This window comes from Tinamus guttatus, unplaced genomic scaffold (assembly GCF_059628265.1).
Source record: "Tinamus guttatus ecotype Peru unplaced genomic scaffold, ASM5962826v1 Tinamus_guttatus_pri_ptg000459l, whole genome shotgun sequence".
NCBI classification, from domain to species: Eukaryota; Metazoa; Chordata; class Aves; order Tinamiformes; family Tinamidae; genus Tinamus; species Tinamus guttatus.
In genome coordinates, this window is record NW_028288993.1 from 7,336,888 (window position 1) to 7,359,993 (window position 23,106).

Consider the following 23,106-nt stretch of genomic DNA (forward strand, 5'->3'; position numbering starts at 1 on the left):
TGCCTGGATGATACAAGTGAGGTGCGGAAGCAAATCACTGCCAGATCAAAGATATTGCTCATCAAGGAAAATCTTGCAAGGTCCATGCTTTTAACTGATGGCTTTCGTATTGCAGAAATATTCCTGATGGACTTCTTTGATATGCTGGTGTGGTCAACAGGAAAATCACCTTCAAAGTAAAATTCAAAAAGGCTTGTGTATGAGAGCAGGGACAGCTCCTGTAAACCTCTCTCCTTGTTCCCGGTTTGTTTTTAGGTTGTGTACCAATCATGCACTGAAGTTCAACACAGTGGTGGTCTTTCTGGTGCAGGCCACTAGCAAGAGGCCAGGAGGCAGCCATAGCAACACCATAATCAATGCCAAGTATTCCAGGGGTCTCAGCAAAAAGTGCTGGGATGACTAGGAATTATGAATAATTGCTCTTTTCTAGAATTCATAACCCATTTCCAGAGGTTACCCGACAGTCAAGTGGCTGCTCTCCCTGCCACATCCAATAACTGTGGATAGTGGGGAGAAAAGTGATCATTATGCCAAAGTAATGAGTAAAGAGGTTAGAAAGTTTGATAAGAGCGGGAGAAGTCATTTCCTGTGATATCATTAACAGTATTTGAGAGAGCAGGTTTAGTAATTGCTATGGTAATTCTGAATGGCTTTTGACTGTGAGAACATGTAGGTAATTTTTTAAAGTTAGCATCTTTGCTAGTGGGAGAGAATTTCATTAAAACAAAACAGCGGGGCACTGCAGAGGGGCATGGATGGGGCCTGGGGACAGCAGCATCTCTGCGTTGTGCTGTGTGACTTTGCAGATCCTTCCTCTGGGCCTCGGTTTTTCTTCTCAAAATGGTCTGTGGTGACTTGCATGCACCAGTAAGCAAGCACACGAGGGAACTGGGGATCTCAGGAACTAGCTGGACACCAAGGTGATGTCTCGGGGCAAATCCATTTTATAAATATCCCAGTGTAGAAAACTCTGTAAAACAAATGGCTTCATGTGTTTGTTACTGCTGTGCAAGCAACAAATCAGAAACGGAAGCAAATGCTTTTTTTGTGAGGGTAAACCCAAAGTTTGTGCGAGTAGCTCCTGGTTTTACAAATATGAGATCTCACTCAGGGTTAATGGCAGAACTCTGGAGTGTTTTTTTGGAGCAGAGTTGTTGATACTCCTGTGGTTTTCATGAGAAGCTTTCAACTTTACAGAAACTGTGCCCTCCTACAAATCTGTATGCATGTAGATATACTTCTATTTTCACCAAGCTTATGAAAAATTAGCTGCCCCCAGCTATGCTGCTTCTCGTCAGCTTTTGCCCAGTCTTCATTTGCACTCAAAGGAAGCTTTGCTTCAGGACTGCTGTTTATCCAGCTAGGTTAGAAATAACAGGGTGGACAATCCACGTGTGCTGAAGAGCCAAGGAGGATGGGAGGACAGTGTCCAGTGTTTTGTTGGGTCCTCACTTCTTCCTTTCTTCCCTCCAGGTGCAAACAGATGACTTACCCTGATGACCTGCCCCAGATCTCCGTGGTGTTTATATTTGTCAACGAGGCGCTGTCCGTCATCCTGCGCTCTGTGCACAGCGTCGTGAATCACACCCCGTCGCACTTGCTCAAGGAGATCATTCTGGTGGATGACAACAGTGACAATGGTGAACACACATGTTCTCTTTAAGTGCTGTGGCCCTAATGCAAACCAAATCAAAAGGAACGTTGTTACTTCAGGCTGGACTGCTTTTTTCAAATGTTGGGCTGAAATAGTATTGAGTCAGTCTGCATTTAAACAGCTGGGGAAGGAAGCTCTTATATGCAACCACTGATTTATGGTCGAATAATAAGCCTAATCATAAGTTGATATAAATTAATTTATCTCATTTGAAATTAGTGCAACTTAAAAGACTTTTTAGCTTTGATGAGACAGTCAGTTGACCAGTTTCACAAAGCTGTGCATAAATATTAATTATTTATATATCAAACATTACGTGGACAAACACTCCTGATTTCCTTGGAATTGCTCTCAGGATGAATTTGTACTAGTAATCTTAATGCAGAAACAACCCCTTTCTCCAAATTTTCAGGTCCAGAAGAACATCATCCTTAATAGACAGAAAGTTTAAATTCTGCTTCCGAGGAAAAGTAAGATTACAGATTCTCCTCAAAGATAGTTTCAGCGCTTTGCATAGAAGAACACCCTGCTTTTGCTTGATTTATGTGGGCAGTAATAATAGTAGATATTACTTCTGATTTTGATCTAGGAAATAAATTAGTTATGCAAGTGAAATAACTAAATGGACACAACGCACCTGCAATTCACAGGTCACATAATTACTTCATGTAAAAATAGCACTTCTATTAACAACCATCAAAGTGAAAACAGGCGTGAGCATGTGTAGGCTGCTGGCAATGTGTGTTTCATAGGACAAAGAAATGAAGCTGAATAAAGCAGTAAAGGAGTTCTGCCCTTTCTGCGGCCTGAAACTGAACAGAGAAAGTGGAGTCTGTTTGAAATGTTCAGTGTCTGCTTAGGTAAAAAATTAAGACTGGTGTTGAGGAGTCTAATTAATTATATTTAAGGGGAAAGCCTGAAAATTAAGGGAAATTGGCTCAAAACCTAACTCAGAATCAAAATTCATTGAAGGTGCTTGTCAAACTCTTCATGATCAGGATAAAAAAAAAAAAAAACTGTATCTTCTGTGTTATAATGCCATGGGATCAGACTTGCTCTTCTAGAGGTTACTTGCAGCCTACATGCACATCTTCGTGGATATATTGTATAGCCCTGTGAGTCTACGTTAACTGCTCTGATACGTGCATTTCTCCTAGTTGATATCTCTGAAGCGGATCCTTGCCACAGTTTCAGCACTTGGTTTGAATCTGTGAAGGTGACTAAAGATTAGGCAACATTCAAAAATTTCTTTCCCTGTCTATTGTAGAATAAATCAGATTTAAATGTGGTGTTGCAAGGCTATGGTTTTTTAATTCTGATTTTTTTGTGTGTGTTTCTTTGCCCTACAGTTGAGCTAAAATTTAATCTGGACCAGTACGTCAATAAGCGATACCCAGGCCTGGTGAAAATAGTGCGGAATAACAAACGAGAAGGACTGATTCGAGCCAGGATCCAGGGCTGGAAAGCAGCAACCTCTCCTATTGTTGGTTTCTTTGATGCTCACGTTGAGTTCAACATTGGCTGGTAAGAAGTTTTGATGGCAATGTTCTTATCTTTTACATTCTGTATTCCCACAGGGAGAGCAGTAGTGTTACACTGTGCCCTGCCCCTCAAAGACTGCAAAAGAGATTTGCTCAGCCACAGGGGAGCTGAAGGACTGCGGGGATGAGATGGCTGTAGGCTGGTGGGATCACATTAGCAATTACATTTGAATAATATTCTTGATTGTTGCAACATCACTGAGTCTGCTGCTCTCCCGGCTCTAGCACAGCTCGCTGGAAAGGGAAGCAATTTAAAGTGCTGAGAACCAGAGGCCTCCAAACAGGCAAGTGGGGAAATGCCTCTAAGCTGCTCAAGGCAGCCAGGTGCTTTCAAGTACTTGTATCTCCTTGGAGTCTCCTTCTCTGGAGATCTTCAAACCCGCTTGGACGCAGTCCTGTGCCACGTGCTCTAGGTGACCCTGCGTGTGCAGGGGGGTTCCCTTCCAACCTTAACAATTCTGTGATTCTATGAACTTGAAATTAGCACACCTTTCCTCATCCTCTTTTTTTTTTTTTTTTTTTTTTTTTTTTTTCCTCTCCAAGGGAAGCAATATTAACTCTGGTAAGTGGTTTTCTGCCTAATGGGCCAGATCTTCAGTTGGAGTAAATCTTTACAGCACCACTCAGTGGCCAATGTTTGGCATTGCTGGAACTAAGGGCTGAAGGAACTGATACTTACAGTCAGCTGAAAAGGGGCTTTGGGGACCTCCAGTATGTAAAATGTTTATTTTTGAAAGCGGTGCTGCTGTTTGATAATGATGATGCAGGATTATGGTGGTGCTGATTGTGCTCTGCTGTTCTGGGAGCTATCCTGAATTTAAAACTTAAAAATAGCTGCACTTACAGCCAGGGAGAAACTTAATTGTGAAGGAATTGAGTGTTTATTTTTATATGTTCATGAATATCTTTATAAAATTGAAGCTGCAATAAAGTAAGTCTTGTCTTAGTGCACCTGGTTTATATTCACCCTTTCTTTTTTCTCATCCAGGACTATATTAACAGTTGTAGTAATTTTCTGTAAGTTTAATAGCCAGCCTTAGTTAATTCATTTACTTTTAAGCAACTGTGTCTTTCAGGTCATTGCAAATGTTCATGTATCAGCTTCTGGACAGAATATGGGACTGAAACCTGGCAGTGGTGAGAGTTCATGCTCCGGGTTATCTCTGGGCACACTCAGGAAAGCACATTTACAGGATCAGTTGATTCATTCAACTGATATGCCTGTTTTTCTAAAACAAAGACCTTCCTATCCCCTTTGTGCTGAGATAGATTCTGCTTTTTTTGCAATAGGGATGGTCAGTCCCTCCCTATTTTCTTCCCTGGGCTTTATGGACACATCTGCTTGCCCATCTCTTCTGTGCCATCTTCCACTCTTTGGGTTTATTGGTCAGTCACAGCAGTAAGTGCGAGCGTGTGTATTCATGTAGGCAGAGGCCACGTGGATTGCTCTCCCTCAGAGATGTCTGCAGATTATTTGTGAGTCAATTAAAAAGAAGCCAATTCCTTTTCCTGCAGAAAAGAACATTAGCTTTTGGTTTGGTTTATGTTCCATCTATAGTGCAATTTCAGGTTTCCACTCAATGGCTGTTTTATCTGCTTAATCAGTTGGCAGGCTAATTCATAAAGAATGTGAGGAGAACTTATCACTTTCTTATGAAACGTGCAGGAACTGTGACAAGAACAGCAAAAACTTTAAACAATTATTACCACATTTAAGGGGGAGCTTTTGCCTTATACTGGAGAACTTTACAGGCTCTCAAGGCAAAACTCTCCAGGGGCACTTCTAAACTGAAATAAAATCTAGTAGGATATATGGAAAAAAAATCCCTACAACCTGGCAGGTGAAATTAACTATTGAATTATTTATTTTACTGTGCTTAATTGCCACTTTTTTTGCCTCCCAGATGTTGAAACACATTTAGTGCAGAGCAGAGATTTTATACTGACCTGTTTGCCTTATGGCTTTTGGTAGAGTGAGCTAATCCTACTGCTCAGGCAGCAAAAGTTGAGAGGACTAAGTAAAAGGTATTAATTCTCAAATGGAACTTTAAGTGAACAGTATGTAAAAATTTACCAACTGCCCAGTTTGTAAAATTCTGCCTGTTCTGCAGTAGCACTGCTTCTGTTTCTAATGGCTACTCAGTGTCAACCGAAGTCAGTGTCTGGAGCAACATCCCAGCAGAACCGATAGCAATGTAATGCTCTGAGCTCTCAAAATACAGCCATGAATATTCACTGCTGGAGACGTCCTTCCTGGCTACTCCTCTCTGTGTTCGGAAAGGCAATGGGACAAGTGTCCCGGGGTTGCACAATTGTGAAGAGAAATACTAATAGCCAAGAGGTGAACAGGAACAGGGTGAAGGTGGCCCTGGAAGACAGCAGGATCATTCTGCAGCTCCATTTTCTTCTTGCTGCTGGCAGGGCTCAGCAAGGACAGTGGCACATGGACAGCTTAAAACCCCTGGCAGTTGTCAAGTGCACTCATTTCAGTCTTAGCATAAAGCAGAATCTGCTCTCCCGCTGTCGAGTTAGCTCAGAAAAGACAAGATTTTTTTTCCAGTGTTCTTGGAAATTGCTGTTCTTTGGTCCTCAGTCCCAATTAGTTTTCTATATGTTGTACAGCTATGATGGGGAAAAATAGCTACTCTCCCTCTTCCTGTATTTTTTAACTGTGGTTTCCAGAGAAAGCCGTGTAACGCGATTGTGCTGTGAGGGAAATGCAACTGTCTGTCAGTCTCCAGTTTCAGCCAAATTTGACAGAAGGCGAAAGGTCTCAGGGAGATTATGTTCCTAGAGGAGCTGTGGAAGCAGGCAATTGAATAGCGCTCCAAATCAGCACGGCTACTGACAGGCTGCAGCGTGTATTCATAGTGCATAGAGCTGCAAAAACACCCCAAATAGGAGGGAAATGGGGGTAAAAGTTTGCACCTGATCAGCCAAGTGATCTACCCAAGGAGGGAGATGGTTGCAGTGTGCCAGACCTCAGAAAGTCCATTACTCACCAGTTATATCTGATGCTTCTTAATTGTCTGTCCTATGTTTTATAAGCAATACACTTTTAGAGTAGGAAAAGGCAGAAATAGAGTCAAATTTGAATAAAATTTAGATGGAAAGAGTGAATGCAAACAGATGGTTATGGGAGAATATCTATATTGCAATACTGTGAAAGCTCTACTAAAAGGCTCCAATGAATTGGAGAATATAGGAAGAGGTCCATATTTAACAGTTTACTGGAAAGGCGGATACTTCTGTGTTTAAAAATATATCTTTGTGGAAATTGTATGTTCCTGTCTGAGCATATATTTAACTCTGTAAAGTTCAGTTTTGCCTTCATACCACTCAAGATTTCAGCAGTCCTGCTCTGCGGGTTTTGTATTAAGTCCACCCATTGTGCATTAGGCAACGCACAGTCGAACTGGGTACAGAGCATCTCGTCCTAGCCACTAATTGTGCTGCAGGAGACGTAGACCGTTATACAGCCTCCTGCCTTTGAAGGATGGGAGAGAATGTGACAAGGAGAACGGGAATACGTGATGGTGGGGATCAGAAAAGAAAGGACAGCAGAGATGGGGTGTTAATTCGCTGGCTGAGAAAGAGGACACGTTGAGTGGAGGAGGGCAGAAATTGGTAAGTGAAAGACAGAGATGACAATATATTGACAGCCATAAAGAGAGTGCTAGGAGGCATAAAAGAAGACATAATGATAGAGTATTATACTTGCTTCCTATCTTAGGAAATGCTTTTGCACATATCACAGAGGCAATATTGGAGCAATGAATAGAGTTATGCAGTATTGTAGTAATTAAAATTTTGCCAGACAAAGGGGGAGTATCAATGAGGAAGCAGTGGAATACAAGAATTTCATCAAAAAATTTCAATATACCAGAGAGACAGGGATAACCTGATGTGAGAAAGGACCTGAATTACATGTCTAGTATCCATCAGTCTGTGCCACACACAGACCATCATTATAGATTATCCCTGAAGTTGGCAGTGCTTTAAAAAGACAGAAAATGGGGATTTTAATGAGCTAAGAAAAGGAGCTAAAGATCAAGATTCCCAGGTCTGTGGATAATACATTATAGGAGGTATTTTATACTGTAATGCATAGTGCAGTTTGTTGTAGCAGCTCTAGGAAACAGAGCTGTTTTTTCTCAAAAAAAAAAAAAAAAAAAAAAAAAAAAAAGTATGTGAAGGAAAGATGGAGCTGATTTCCTCCTAAACGTCACCTGGTTTTGTTCATCCCATCTACTCTGTAATGCCACAGGGCTTTGCTCCCCTCTGAAAGTTCCTCTGTTAATGTGTTCAGGCAATACATTGCAAGCTGGACTCTAACCAGCAAGTGAACTCTCCGTGTTGCTTTTCCAGTTGAGTGTACATGGCTCTTTGGACCTTCTCCAAGGTCCTCATGGATCATCCCTCCTAATAAAGGAGTACCCAAGACAAGGGTAGTAGCTCCTAGTCCTTGCCCTGTGCAGTCCCTCCTTTGCTGGGGGCTCACAGAGGGTTTTGCTGCTCAGAATACAGTTTATTACAACATCCCTGGTATCATGATGAGTTTCACTTGGGAAGTTTTGTTTAGCTGCTTATGCAGATGCAAAGGAGGGGACATGTTAGTTGAGGGAGCTTCTCTGTTTCCAAAGCCTTTACTACTAACTTAGGATCAATTTGGTAACTTAATGGAATATGTGTTTCAGGTAACAGAAGTGTCCTAATATTAACTGAGTAAAGAGGGCCATGTGGGCCCTTCAGAGGTGCAGGGAAGTGCCAGCTCGCATTCAGAACACATGCCAGAAAAGCAGCTTCAACTATTCATCTACCTAAACAGCCTAGATCGTTCATTGAAGCATCCTCATTGCTTTTCAGTGGTGCAGAAAAGAGCTATTCAGATTTGGCAGCCAAATGCTGATCTTTAACTTTCCAGCAGGCATTTCTGCAGCATTCACCCCGTTCTGGCTGGGGGCTGCAGGTCTGCAAGCTCGTAGGGCCTTGAGGAATGCTGATAGAGACGTCAGGTGCAGCAGATGGGGAATTTGTTCTGTCCTCTTAGAGAGAGAGAGGAAGAGAGTATGATTTTTTTTTCAATGCTCTGAACACTTATTTACAGGAAAGGTATTCTGCATGAAATATTCTTCACTTGGCTTCAGTGAAGAATTATATATATCAGTAGATTTGCTCACCCGCATCTGATAAATGCATATTGTCAGTGAAAGCAGCATATAAAATCACATGCAGAATAAACTTTCAGTTTACACAGGTTTTTTTTCTCCTGAATTTGTGTTAAGTTTTTACTTCCTGGTAGCAAGCAGTGGTGCAACCAGAAGAAATTACAGTGTTAAACCCACTGAGCAATAAAATCTAACAGGTCAGATCATGTTATCTTTCATTATATGGAAGAGAGATTGCCAGAAGAAAAGTGAATTCTGTTTTGCGAAAGAAAAAAAAAGGGGAGGGGAAGGATATTTTTAATATTAGTTATTCATTTTTGATTGGAATAAAAATTTGAATAATGATAATAGAAAGAAAGAAAGAAAAAGACAGTTACGCATCTCAGAACAGCCCAAAGTCTACAATACTAGGGTGATCATTTGTGACAGGGACAGAACTTAGGAAGAAACTTTCCCAGGACAATCCTTGTCACTTGGAAAGGCATTAGATTTTGTACATATACAGAAGGGTCATTTTGAAAGAGAAAAGGTTTTCACCCATGGACAATATAAAGGATCTACCTAAGAACTGAGAGGAGCTTTAGGTAGTCGGCTAAGCCCTTCAGTAGACACGTGGTGATAAAACTTCCTAGGTGTTGTGAAGACCATTAAAGCAGGAAAGTCATACAGTATCCAGCCTACGGCATGCATGTGCTCTTAGATCATGTGTTAATTCCTGCGTTGGGCCTTTTAAAAAGTCTGCTTGAAGTCAGCAGGTGGCTTTACATACTTAAAGGGAGAATTATATAATCATGTGTGCTGATGAGCTCATTACTAACTAGTTTCATCTGCTTGGGAAGAAGCTGATCTTTTCAGCTTTGTGAAAAAAACAGACTTTCCCGTTGGCACAGATACTCTGGCAATCTGATTAGGATGTCGGATGACATACAGCTTTTGTTTGCTCTGATTTCCTCTGGAGTTTGGCCTGTTCTGAGTTGGCCCAGTGTTAAATGCATACATGCATTCTGTGTGATGTCTTGCAAAGTAGCAGTCTAAATTCCCCTTACAAAATAGGCTCCTTTGGAATATTATTCGTCTCACCCATTCTCAGTGTCTACCTTATTATGAGAAGAATCTTACTATAAAAATGCCTGTGTCTGTCTCTGTCTGCTGAGCATGAAGGGAGTTCAGACAATTGCCTTGGATATAGAGGTCTATATTGCAGACATCTGACATTAAGGGAGAAGAATTTTGCAACTCTTTTAGCTTTTATCTTTACATGATCTCAATCTACTGTTCAAAGTAAGATACTTGATAAAATAAGCACAGAAGGAAGAATTCTAGAAGTAAACGTAGAAACTTCAGAATAATTTTAACCATATGGTCTATCATGCTTAAAAGGCTCTGTTTTCTATCAACATCCATGGAATTGAGGGCCTTAAGATTTGTTGACTTTTCTTGCTTTTCAAATGCCTGTTTTCTGTGACAAGTAAGAATTGGAATGATATAATTTGGTTGTTATGAAGGGAGCACATTTACAGATTTTTGCTTCAAAAAGCACAATGCAGGAAATAGTTTTTCTGTATTTGCAGAGCAGACCTGTAAAGATTAGGGTCAACTACAGTATGTTCTTGCAGGTTATGGGAGTGAGTGGGTGCAGCTCTGTGTCCTGTGGCACGCACAAGATGTGGCTAGAGGGTCCAGTCCCTCTGCTCTGTGACTTCCCTGATGCACCAGATCTCTCCTAGCAATACTCAAGGGATGCAGGAACATGTGAGAGAGGTCATTTGGTTTGCAAGGGCACTTGGAGACAGTCTTGGAATGAGGACTCTGAAAATGGTTATTGTTAATTGTTGCAAGCTGACTGTACCAAAAATGAGGGGTAGGCAGCACACTGCCCCAGATGACTGCAGAACTGGCTAGCTGCACCTCACTCTTGTTCCTCCATGATTATTAAATCAACACAGGTAGGAGACAACAACCAGGATGAAAGAGCAGCAGGGTTCTCTGCCCTGTTGTCCTTTCCTGGTGCTCCTGCTGCAGGTTCTTCCCTCTCAAGAGTCACCTGCTCCAAGAGGATGTGTTTTTACCACAACCACAAGTAAGAGGAGGTTCATCTTCCAGGGCCTGCTGTTAGTGACATCTAGACCTGTTTGGTACTTTGAAAGCTTCAGTTTCTGAAGCCAGAGGGGAGTGCCAGAGCCTGTTGCTCATGATACACACAGCAATTACCACAGCCATGGATGGAGGCAAATGATTCATGGTGGAAGAGGAGTGACTGGCTGATGTCTCAGTTATTCTGCTGCAATTTCCTCTGCTGTCTCCAAGCTGATGAGTGCAGATATAATATGAGGAGAACAAAGTAGATTCCTCTTTTTCCCATTCTTCCCTGCTTTCTTGGAGTAGCAAGAATTTTTCTGTTGGACACCCACTGTTCTTTAAAGCAGTTAATCTCATAACTATAATCTTATGTAAATAACAGAAGCTGCTTATCCTGATTTGGAAGGTCACATTGGCTCATTCTGGGTCTGCATGAGTGTGGCCTAAAGATCTCATGATTCGGCAGTCTGAATAATGTACTGAATCTTGCACATTTCTTGTTTCTCCAACCAACAGAAAAAAAAATCTACTTTGTTTGTGGGATGCTGCTCTTTAAATGCCATGCAACAAAATAAAAATAAAAATAAAAATAAAAAAGGAAAAAAGAAAGGTACATAATCCTGCTAATTAAGGAAGTATTTTAAAAGCAAAAAGATATTTAACAACCTGTAAGGTAACAGAGGTCCTTGTACCTGGCAGTGTTGCAGTGTTTCTGGGGAGGCTTTTGGTGTCTTGCAGGGCTGGGCTTGCGCAATGGAAGGGCTGCACCAAAAATTGCTGGTTTGCCTGCAGTAGTAAGAAAAACCTCAGGCCATTCCAGTCATGAGGGTTTCATTGACTAATACCCAGAAGAGGTGAAGCAGAGCAACAAAGCAACGCGTGTCACACGCGTTATGCACAGTGCTTGTTTATAACCTTCCTGGCCAGGCCTCCAGGGAGAAGGCAAGGGGTCCCTGCAGCTTGCATAGTGCTTCCTCTCCTCCCACCTTTCTTGTCATCATCTTTTTTATTTTTTTCTGAACTTCTGCATTCAGTATTACTAGCATCCAGCTGATTAAGTTCAAATGTCTTTTTTTCTTTTTCCCCTGGATGAGTCCAAATAAAACCAGTGACTTCTTCCCAGAGAAATAATGCAACACCTTGCTTTTTTGTCAGATACATCCTTTTTTTTTTTTTTTTTTTTTTACACTGTTTTGTCATGTTTTGTTTGCAGTAATTCCTCAACTAGTAGTCAGACTGAATCTGAATCTATTTGTGCTGATGGAGGGGTAGGTAGGGAAGAAGCAGGCAGGAACCAGACCTCATTTAAGTAAAATGGAGTCTGTGTACCCAAGATAGGAACATTTTAGCTGTATTCAAGTACAGAGAAAATGCTGTTTTCTTTCAGAAGAGATCAGAAATGTTATGATACTTCAAGACTGATAGTGGAGGATGAAAATGGAGGTCGAATTACTTTCATAACTTATCCCTTTCTTTTAGCCAACACAAGAAAATATATGGTAACAAATAAAACATAAAGAGGCAGAATTGAAACAACAAAGGAACAATTGCCTTTTAACCAACAACAGAAGAATAATGAGAAAAAAAAATCAGTGTTCAAACCCTGACTACCTCTGTGAATCCCAGCAAACCATCATTCCTTCAGAAAGGATAGATGTGAGAGCGAGCTCTGAAAGATCTTCAAAGCTCATTTCAAGGAGAAACAGTTACAAAAGAGCGAACCGGTGGCTCTTTCTGATACAGCTGAGAAGTGCTTTCTGCCCTTATGTGAGCCTGCTACCTCTACGGATCGGTTTCTCTGTAAATTCATAGCAACATCAGACTACCTTGGCGGCAAATGAATGTTTGCACTGAGGAATTATCCTTTCCTGAAACCCTTTGGGATGTAGCTTCTGTTGGAAGCACATTGGTGTTTTAAAGGCTTTTGAACTGGCAGCACATTTCCTGCAGCTTGCTTGCTGCCTTTGCACCATCTGGCAATTGAAACCTCCTCATCACCCCGAAGAGGCCTGGGAAGGCTCAACGTGGCCACTCTTGTCATTCAAACTAGATCCGATGGGGTCAGTTCTTAGCAAACAAGATTAAAGCTTCTGAGTAACCTTCAGACTCGTTCAGTGCCGCCTGTGGGCACTGGGTTCTGCAGCGCTGTCAGCAAGAGCAGCCCCATGTTAACTGCTAGCAGGTGTCCTTGTGGTGTAGCCACCAGGAGGTCATTTACTTTCAGATGGTGACAGTGTCTCTCCACATGTGCCCAGAGCATGTTGAAATGTCTGATTCAGACATCAGAATAATTGTTTGGCAAAACTTGGGATTCTTGAACCAGTAGGGTGCAATGTGGACTAGTGACCTTAGAATGACGGCTCCATGGAGGCAATAATTAATTAATGTGATGTTGCAGGGTGGGTTATCCCTTGCCAAGCCCCTAGCGTGTTGAGGGTACTGCACCTTCAATCACCCTAAGCTGCTTTACAGGCTGCCATCTCACGGGGCTGTTGCATGTTATAGGGATTGCAAGGAGGTATCCGGGATTACTGCATGTCTCTAAAACGTTTTTCTGTTATTATTTTCTCAGGGTGGAACCTGCACTTACCCGGATCAAGGAAGATCGGAAGCGGATCATCTTACCAGCAATCGACAACATCAAGTACAACACTTTTGAAGTGCAGCAATATGCCAATGCAGCCCACGGCTACAACTGGGGCCTCTGGTGCATGTACATAATCCCACCACAGGACTGGCTCGATAAAGGCGATGAGTCAGCTCCCATCAGGTAAAGCTCCCATGCGCTGTCACTTTGCTGTTAACAGTATTTCCATCTCAGCTGTCTACCAGCAGGAGATTTAAGCTAGGTAAGGCTGTAGGTTTTGTGCAGGGATAGGAAAATGAAACTGAGCAAAACAGAAGGCTCTGCAGAGCCGTGGATGCGTGTGTCACGTCAGGGCTATCCAAGCACTGTGAGTGCAGAAATGCAGGTGCTCTCACTGTGAAACTGTGGTTCAGACTCACATTGTGGCCCTTAGAGTCTAGCAGGATCTATCTTCTTATCATTTCTTTTTCTCCAGCAAACTCTAGCATGAATATTGAGCCAGATAAATGTTGTGTATAAGACATGTAGGTATTTTGTATGTGATTTCAAAGGAGCTGCCTTTACTTCGCCGCTTTGGACCTCTGCCCAAACCAGTTTCCCAGCAGCACAAGTAGGAGGTGTATTAGCCTTGCCTTGTTGAAGGCTTGCTTTTTTCTTGGAGAGCCTTGCATGATTTCTGATTTTTTTTTTTCTCCATTGGATGAATTTCAAAAAGAAATAGGATCATGTAGTGAGCATGTTATTGTTTTTCTCTCTGTGAGGTAACATTCTACCTGACAGAAGTGGATTTTTTAAAAGAAATACTTTTTCAGAAATACTGATGGTGTTTTGAGAATTGTTACTGTCACAGTAGGAAAACAGGAACATCGAGAAAAGCTTTTTCCCCTTTGTTTGAAATACATGTCTGCTAGCCCTTCCTCTCTGGTGCGGATGGCTGTCTCACAGCTCCTCTGAGATGTACCATACTGGATTGAAGGTTACTATTTTTAGTATTTTATTTTTTTAGTATTTTATTTATTTTATATATTTAGTATTTTTTTTATTTACTGTTGAAATAAATGCTACAAAAATATGAGGCCTGAACATGCACTTGTGACTTCTTTGCCCTGTCTTAGGTGGAAAATCCCTGCTTTAGAGTTACCTTCATCTTGATGTGTATCACTCACATCCTAAAGCTCCTCTATGTTATCCCAGTAGAGGCTCTGGCAGAGGTGATGCTCTGTTTTCCTTTCCTTCCATCACAAAGCTTGTCCTGTGAAGTCCCAAGTAGTCCATTTCCAATCTATTGCTTCAAAAACCACACTGAGCTGAAAGTATCCAGGTGGCCTTATTTAAGGGAAAGAATGTAGACGGACTGCTCGCATTTCAAAGTGTTGGGTTGAATGGGGCTCTCTGGCTGCCTGGCTGAAAATAATATTTCGGTTGTGTTTGAGTAAGTTTTGCCAGTTGCTCCTAGGTTCATTTGTGTGCCCTGTGACTGCAGAACAGAGCTATACAGTAACATTAACCTTATTTGTGATGGAACAGCACTGTCCTTCATCACTGCCCCTTTGCTCAGCTTTAAACCTCAGTAAGTAGGGAAGTAATTACTGAGGAAATCAGTTTTCCTGGATATCACACCCTGCTCTCCTCAAATTGTTTTCGAAGTGCAGCAGGTGTTTTATGTCTCTTCCCACTTAGCGCTGAGAAATAGTTTATTGATGAAGAAAAATTCATCAGGCAAACCTTTCATTTCTGAATTCAGGGTTTCAGATTTTTATTCCCTAGAGGTTTTGCACACTTCATTACTTCCAGTTTGTATGTGGAATCACAGTATTAATTTTAAACAGGAGTTGTTCTGGTATTTGAGTGTCCTCTGTTCTGAAGTCAACAGTCTCATAAACCTCAGCAAGTTCCTCAGGCAGGATTTTCAGTGGAGGTAACTAACACAACCCCTAAATTACGGGAGCATCTGCAGAGCACTTCTGGAAAGGCAACCACAGACCTTTTTAATAATGAATTGGAATCTCATCCCTGTAACACTGAGAGAAGAGTTAGTTTCCTTTCAGCAGTGCAGGCTCGCTAAATTGGGTTTTCCTCACGTTTCTGTTCAGCTTCTTGCTAGATTTCTACTGGCACAGAGTTGGGCTGCTACAACCGTGAATCAGGTCCAAAAAACCAGGCACTGAGTAATGGCAAAATCTGATGCACGTAAGTGGCTGGCTCCCAAGAGCAACAATTTTATTGTGAGCAGAACCTGAATGAAGAAACTCTCCACTTCGACACTGCATATGCTTCCCAGAGAGGGAGGTGAGACAAGCAGAGCTAGGAGTAGAGCCACCGACCCTTGCGCTGAGATGTTCTGATTGCATAAGTATCTGCAAATTATGAATTACATGCCTTAAAATGCAGAGACATCAATGTTGAACCGTGAACATGTACGCGTCTCCCTGGGTGCATGTGCTTGGAAGGCAGTGATCTAAGAGAGATCCATGCACATTACAGCCCCACTGCACTGATTTCTGATGGGCATCCTGAGCAAGAGCACTGGCGTGGGTTTGCTAAAGCATTTGGCTGTGCTCCTTCTTAATGCCTGGCTGTAGAAATACAATGCAATTTTGTGGTCTTTAAGTGATATGTCAGTGTAATTATGGTAATGGGAAGAGAGAACATGCGAGTGTTATTGATGAAAAGGATCAGGAAGTCTGTTTTAGAATTGGGACTTGAAATACAACGGGCAATTACTAAGTGTAAAAAAATTAAATTGTATTTTCAGAAGGAAGGGGAAGTTGAAGGAATGAGCAGACTTTTGCAAAAATCTTAGTTTTGCACAGACTTATTTTGGAATGAGTTTTCCACATTCTGTGCAGCGATTGTGCTTTCCATTTCAGTTTGGTTTGCAAGGCATGCAAAGCGGTCCCCACTGCAGCTGCTTGGCTCCTTGTGCTTGTTTGGCCCATTCAAAAAATTGCAGGACTGTTTATCAGGGTAAAAGGTAAAGAAAAAATAAGAATTAGGTGTCAGATATGGTAAAGATTTTTGATACAGTTTAAAGTTGGTTTATGTTTTATTCCCTGCTAATATCCTGAACTTCAGAACAACTGATATTTCCCAAATCAATCTCCACAGGCAATCCATTTTGCATGTTTGACATTTGAGATGCAAGATGACTCTAATGTGAAGATTTAAATGAGGATTGTTATTTTGACACACCGTGTCCATCATGTCACTTTCCATTTGCATTCCTGAGAACACACTGCCCCAAAACATCCTTATCATCTGGCAGCAAACTGTGTAACCAAGAATACAATGTCAGAGGCTTTCTAATTAATTTGACTATGCACTGAAACAACCTCTTTTTTTTTTTTTTTCCTGTATGCAGAAGATACTATAGTTTTTTGAAAGAACCAGGGAGGCATCTGATGCCCTGAACTCTGTCTTTCTGTCTCTGGCCCTGTTCCCTCACCTCCCCTGATTTGACAGACTGCTCTGTGTTTGATTTAGTGATCAGCAGCGCTAGCATTAGACTCATTAGCCAGCCTCGCTCAGCCACACAGAGCACGGCTTTCGTTTTATCTTCCTCCAGCAGCAGTCGTGCATTGCATCATTGCATATGTTCCCACTTACTGCTTTAATACTCCCCAGCACCAATAGCAATGTGTATATGCACTCACATAGGGAGCAGCTCCTGGAAACAAGTGGGTTTCACTCACCCGTAGAAATGGGGGTCTGACATGGCCAAGGACAAGTGGTTTTGTTTGTGCTTCAGCTGAGACTCTGTGACCATCTTGAAGGTGCGTTAGGGCTCATGCTGGTCTGTGCTGGTGATGGGTCCCAGCCCAGGATGAAATCCAGCTGTGTACCAAGCTTAGGGAGCATCTTATCTCAAATGTCCTTGGGGAGGAACCTTGCTGGCATGCACTAACAAAACTAGTGTGTCAATGGCTATCTTTTTAGGTGTTGGTCTATAGGGGCCTACAATGGAGCTGTTTCTTAATAATTTGTGCAGATTCTATGGGGTATTCTGCCTGTTCTGAGAAGTGCACTTCTGTGGGGCATCAGGAAGTTATTCTTTATCTCTACTTTCCTGCATTCCTAGCTATAAATTCTCTTTTTTTCCTTTTTTTTTTCCATTGCTGTAGCTCTCCAAAGCAGCTGACAAGCCTGCCCATCATTAAGCTTGTCATTTTTTTCCTGTAGCTCTTGAACAGCAAATCTGAGTTCTGTTCTCAGCCTGATGTGACTTCATTGCAGAGGACATGATTTGTAAGAAAAACTAACTGCTTGCAGAGGTACCTGCAGGTTCCCCCACTTGTCTATCACATCCTCTTTACATTCTCCTCTCAGGTATTTGTACATGTTGATAAAATCCCCTCTCAGTCTTTTCTTCTCCAGTCTAAACAGGCGCAGCTCCTTTAGTCTTTCCTCATAAGATGGATAAATCCTCTCTAGAAGTTCCACATCCCTCTTGTCCTGGGGAGCCCAGAACTGCACCCAACACTCCAGGTGCAGCCTCAGCAGAGCTGAGTAGAGGGGCAGGATCCCCTCCTTTGACCTGCTGGCCACACTCCTCCTGATGCAGCCAGGACCCCGTTGGCCTTCTTGGCCACAAGGGCACAGTGCTGACTCAGGGCTAACTTGTTGTCAACCACATATGTATGCATATATGCATTGGTAGGTAAGTTGTCACCGTGTGCCCTGAAAGCTGTTTCAGTGTGAGCTGGCTGCGTGCCTAGTGACCCTAAGGCAGGGGGCAGAGAGGAAGCTCCATCGTGTCACACGCTGCCTCGTGCTCCTCGCTTTCTCCTTCCCTTGGTCGTGGTGAAACCACCAGAGCTCCCTTCGGTTCCTCTGCACAGGGAAGGAAACGAAGGGGGATCCAGCTGGCCCAGGCACAGACTCCTGGAGATCTGGCACACGACCAAGTGCAGCTCTGCTGGTGTTGAGAAAGGCACCCTGGGCACACAGAAGAGACGCGGGCAGCATTTCCAGCTGCTTTTGCTAGAAGTAAATTGTCTGAACCCAGACTGACAGCAAATGGCATTCGTTTTGCATCCTGCATGCCTGGTACCCTTCATCAGAGCTGCCACCGCTGTGCCCCCGCAGCAGCGAGCGGAGGGAAGGCAGCTCTGCCACAGCCCGGTGCTGCTCTCTGCTTCCCCCCTGTCCCCAGGGTGATCCCCAGAGGAAGGTCTGCCCTCAGGTGATTTCCACAAATTGACCATGCTCTGTCTTTCTCCAGTGCAGAATCAATACTCTTCTGTGCTGCGTTTTACGCTTTAGCTGCAAAAGCCATTTTACTGTGTTTCCCACATTATCCTTTGACTGCTGCTGTTGATAATAATTTATGCTTATAGCGTCCTCAGCAGTGTCAAAGAATACTCCACAGATCAATTAAGTCCCTCAACACCTTTGAGGTGTTGGTAATAAATGGTACACCTTCAATTATTATTTTGCAATACTTGCCTTCCAAGGAAAGAAAAAGTCCATGACTTAAGGGAAAAAGTCTACTTGCATAAAATAGGCTTGTTTTAAGTTAATCTACTTTACTTTGCAGCTGTGAAGTGCTAAGGTCATGCACCTTCACTCTTACTGCTCCTTGGCTACTGAGCAGTGTTTAAGACATGCTACTACAGTTGCTTTTGCTCCTATATCCTTTTCTGACTTCCAAGGGAAGTCTTTGCACCATGCTAAAAGTGGTAGGTATATTGATGTTTGTTCAGGTACTGGGAAAAAAAAAACCAGCTGTGGCAGCCAAGTGGGGGCCATATGCTTTCTTAGAGGCAGGGGTTTTTTTTGAAGTATTTATAACATGTCAGTGTTGCACTGCAGTCCAGTATAAAACTGCAATACTGTATGCTTAAAACTCCTTTAAAACAGAGTTATAGGCTCATAAGCTGCCGTTCTGAAACTTTTGTCCAGTGTTGTTATTTGTGCTTCGCAGCTGGAGGAACAGAGGTGACTGTAGAGGAGGTGACTCACTGAAGACCAGATGAATGACAGAGCTGGGAATAGAGGCAGGGTCTCCCAGTTCCCAGCCCTGTTACCAGCTCACTGGTCTGTGCAGTAGCTCTGTACTTAGTTTACAGTTGGGTCAGTCAAACCACAGGAGAGTTAAGAGCGTGGGCTTTATGAGACTAAATGTCCCAAACTGTAGTTGGATGGTGAAGTATCAACATGCAATATTCAGAAAATTCAGCACAGGGCATCCTAGGCAAGTTCTGCCCCCAGGTCAGAATGCAGCCAGGGGCTGCTCAGGTCCAGCTGTTCCCACACTAACGTCACTGTCATTCAGCTTCTGGGGCTGCTGCTGTGTGGATGTGCAGTGGCAGTGAGTAGCCGAATTTGGGTAGGCAAAGGTACTGACACTTGCAGTTTTTAGTTAGCTTGGGTGGAGACCTGGATGTTGTTGCCATTGCCCTGCTCTTGTTGCCTTCCTGAAAACATTTTCTTTTTCTGAATATACCATGAAGGTTTGTGGGGTCTGCCAGCATTTGAGTATATCAAATGAGAAGAAATAAAATGTAGAAGAGAGAGAAGTGAAAAAGCAGTCGCGCTCAAAGGTGTTCATCTGCGAGTGATGCTCATGTAGTTGCATCCAAACATATTTTTCACCCCCATTCAATTAACAAGTCAGTGTTTTAATGGGCAGCTGCAAAAATCCATCCTCCAGGGAAAGAGTTTCCAGCACCTGAGAGCAGCCTGCAAAACCTAGACGTACCATTCCTCATTAGGAAGGAAGGAGAAACATCCTCAGGGGAGCATCATACTGCTTGAAGGAGCTGCCTCCAGCAGGCTTTTTAGGGGTCTGAAAAGAGAGTAGGTCTAATCACGAGCTAGCAGCTCAGGTTTGCAAAGCAGAGACGCTTCTGCCTATTTTCTGGTGAAGCCTGTGCTTGCCTTTAAATACATGAAAAGGCAAATGAAGAAAGTGACTGATGTTTTCTTTTCTCTCCATCTCTTTTTATCATGATTAAAGTTAGGAAATACCTAACATTCCCTCAAAGGAGTATTTTAGAGTTTCTGAATTCTCTTTCCTTAATCATGCCACTTTTATTTCAATTTCTAGACCACATTCACTAAAAATCATTTTTCAGTGATATAGCATGGGATAGTGGCATGTATGTAGGGTAAGTCTAGCTCACTCTGCAGGAGAATTCTCAGTCTTTTTAGGCAAGTCTGTCTTCCGTCATGGCGATAGAAGCTTAAACACGAAGACACATTTTTAGCAAATAATTTGAGTTTATAAATGCCATCCATCTCTCTAAGACACTGGTGTAAGCACTGGTAGCATCTGGTGAAGTGTATGCATCACTTCAAAAGCCAGGAGTGCCCGGACCGTGCAGGATTTCTATAGAGTGCTCAGATCACTTCTCATGACAGCTTGATTCAACAGAGTCCTCATGATCAGCGGTGCCAAACAGAGAAGTGCTTGCATTTCCTGCATTTAGGAAAGGGGGAATTCCATGGGGAATGGGAGAGGTCAAAGCTCTGAGGCTGGTGGTGATACCAGTACGGCTCTTAGTGGGGTTTGGGGTTTCTGGCCTTGACTTCCTCCAGCCCTTTTGAATGAATAGGGACCAGGAGCCAGATGAGAGCCCCTTACTGCAGTCCAAAGTCATTTGTGAAAACGAAGTACCTACCTTTGAAGACATCACTGAATCTAACCCTTCCCAGCCCACGGCCCAAGGAATGCATGAATGCATCTCCTGCTAGGGTGCCATGTGAGAGTTAATCAAGCTATTTCAGATTCTTTGTCAGAAACAGTGCCCATCAAATGTGTTTCTATCCACAACTGCCTTTTTCAATTATGCAGAGAAAACGTGAGTGCAGAACAGCATAGGCTTGTAATGATCTGAGAGGTTGCAATGGCTTTCACACGGAGAAAAAGTTCAAGGAAGAGATGCTGAAGCAGTACCAGTAATGTAAATGCTACAGAAGAGTCCATTATAGATAGGTAATAGCAGTGCTTCAGCAAATAAACCTTTTCAAGGGTACCAAATAGGTCCTGTCACAGGTCGGACTGTGTGCTGCAGTGTTGGGATATGTATTAGGCCCCAGAGCGAAGAATTGTTTTATCTAACCATATACTTGGCTATTTGTTTGGAGCCTTTTTAACCTCCTGCCAAAGAGATGGTGACCTCCTGATGAGTAGAAAGACCTGATGTGATAACACGGTTCCAGCAGCCACCTGCTGCCACCACTGAGCTCCCCCAGTGCATTGGCACAAAATGTGCTTGCTTTCCCAGCTGGGGCAGTTTTGCTGCGTGTGCGAAGCTGCCTCGTGACTGTGTTTCTTGGATGTCTCTGGTAAATGCCCTGTGAATGCTTTCTGTATAAACTGAGCAGTCATATTAGTAACGTGGATAAGAGAGAATTCATAGTGATGGTATAATGCAAGTCCTTTACAAAGGAGCCTATTAAAAATATGTTTTAGAGATTTTTCCATCATCTTTGTTTCTTTACACCATTGTTTTTGGTTGTATGTTTATAAACTCGAGCTATAGGTAGAACATTCTCTCTTCTAGTAGAAAATAGGAAACTGGCAAACACCAAAACCTTCCTAAAGTCTTTTTACAGTTAGCACTGTTGGAAATTATGTTGTAGCCAGATGGTCCAGAATTGTCTTCCTTTCAGTGGAAGAGGGAACATAGCCCGTTCTTCTAGGTCACCTCCAAAAGCGCTCAGTATTTGAAATGATTTTATAGGCTACAATTTTCCTGATTTTCCAGACTGGTCTACTGAGTTCCCGCTGAAATGGGAGGAAACTCCTCATTTCTGACAGAACTTTTGTTTTTTGGGGAGTCTGTGGTGCCTAGTAAATGCCTTCACTTTTCTTTTCTGCTCTTTCTGTGTAGAACACCAGCCATGATTGGATGCTCATTTGTGGTGGACCGAGAATACTTTGGTGAGATCGGCTTGCTTGATCCTGGTATGGAGGTCTATGGAGGAGAAAATATTGAATTGGGCATGAGGGTGAGTAACAAAGAGACTTTGTGTAATGTCCATTTGCAGAGAAAGATGGGGAGTCTGTGGCCCAACCGAAATGCTGTCTGATGGGTTATTACACTTTCATGATTGATGCTGCAGTGCTATCTGGAATTAACAATCCCAGTAAATGAATATTCCTGCTCTTACCGGCTTTGAGAGAACTGTTGAAAGTAAGAAATATGGAAATAGGGGCAGAAATATGCATAGGGTTCATTCTCTGAGTGTTTGAACTAATGAGGCAGAGGAAACTCCTTTTTCATTAGTTCTAATGATGTAAACAGATCCATGCTAATAGTACTTCATTTGCTTATGGTGCTCAGTGTTGTGAGTGCTTGTGGACCCAGTGGATGCAGCACCAATGGAAAACCAGGTAGTTGTTGTCAGTTGTAATATTTTGCACACTACACATGATGAATGCTATAGTATTTCAAAACTCTTAAGGATCATCTCTAAAGAATAAGAAATAAAGGGTACAAGTATCTATTCTGCTGGCCCCAAAACCTCACGAGAGTGACATTAGAGAAGTTGCAAAGAAGAAGTTTTGAGGAAGGATGGCAGATGTCTGGCAGAACTAAGCTTAGCGTGACCTTTCTCTACAGCTTGTGATTCATTGCACTTATTTTCAAGGTGCTGTTTGTCCAAGGAACCTGCCATTGCTTAGCACTTGGAAATTAGGCCACTTAATGTTGCATGAACACAGTTATCTCATTATAAAGGTGGCTGTTTAATTATTTTTTACTCTTTATTTCCTGTCTCACAGTAACACATCCCTGGTGTGTGTGGTGTGCTCGTTAAAGCATATACTGTGCTCATGCTGAAACACTGAACATCAAATTAGTCCATCCCTTATGTGTCTCTTCTTTCTAAAATGGCTACAAACTCCTTCACACCAGTAGGCTGAAGAAGGTTGCTGTGGGGCAGGACTTTGTTTTTGTGTACAGTTCTGTTTTTTTATTATTTATTTATTTATTTCAACATCCCAGGAGGGATATGGTTTTAAATGGGGCTGCACAACTATGCCGCTTATACTTGGAGATTCAGAAATCACATCGGGGACAGAAAAACTGCTACCACAAATCATCCAATTTTCCTTAATATGGTCAGGCT

The 23,106-nt window shown here is 42.5% G+C and overlaps 1 protein-coding gene across 1 annotated transcript in view; it reads left to right on the forward strand.

The window, feature by feature from the left end:
- GALNT9 (polypeptide N-acetylgalactosaminyltransferase 9) overlaps positions 1-23,106 on the forward strand; it is a 126,305-nt gene that overhangs the window by 45,716 nt on the left and 57,483 nt on the right. Inside the window, exons 3-6 of the mRNA XM_088532485.1 lie at positions 1,474-1,640; positions 3,004-3,178; positions 13,015-13,212; positions 21,867-21,984. Of these exons, the coding sequence (XP_088388611.1) occupies positions 1,474-1,640; positions 3,004-3,178; positions 13,015-13,212; positions 21,867-21,984 (658 nt within the window). The remainder of the gene's footprint in view (positions 1-1,473; positions 1,641-3,003; positions 3,179-13,014; positions 13,213-21,866; positions 21,985-23,106) is intronic.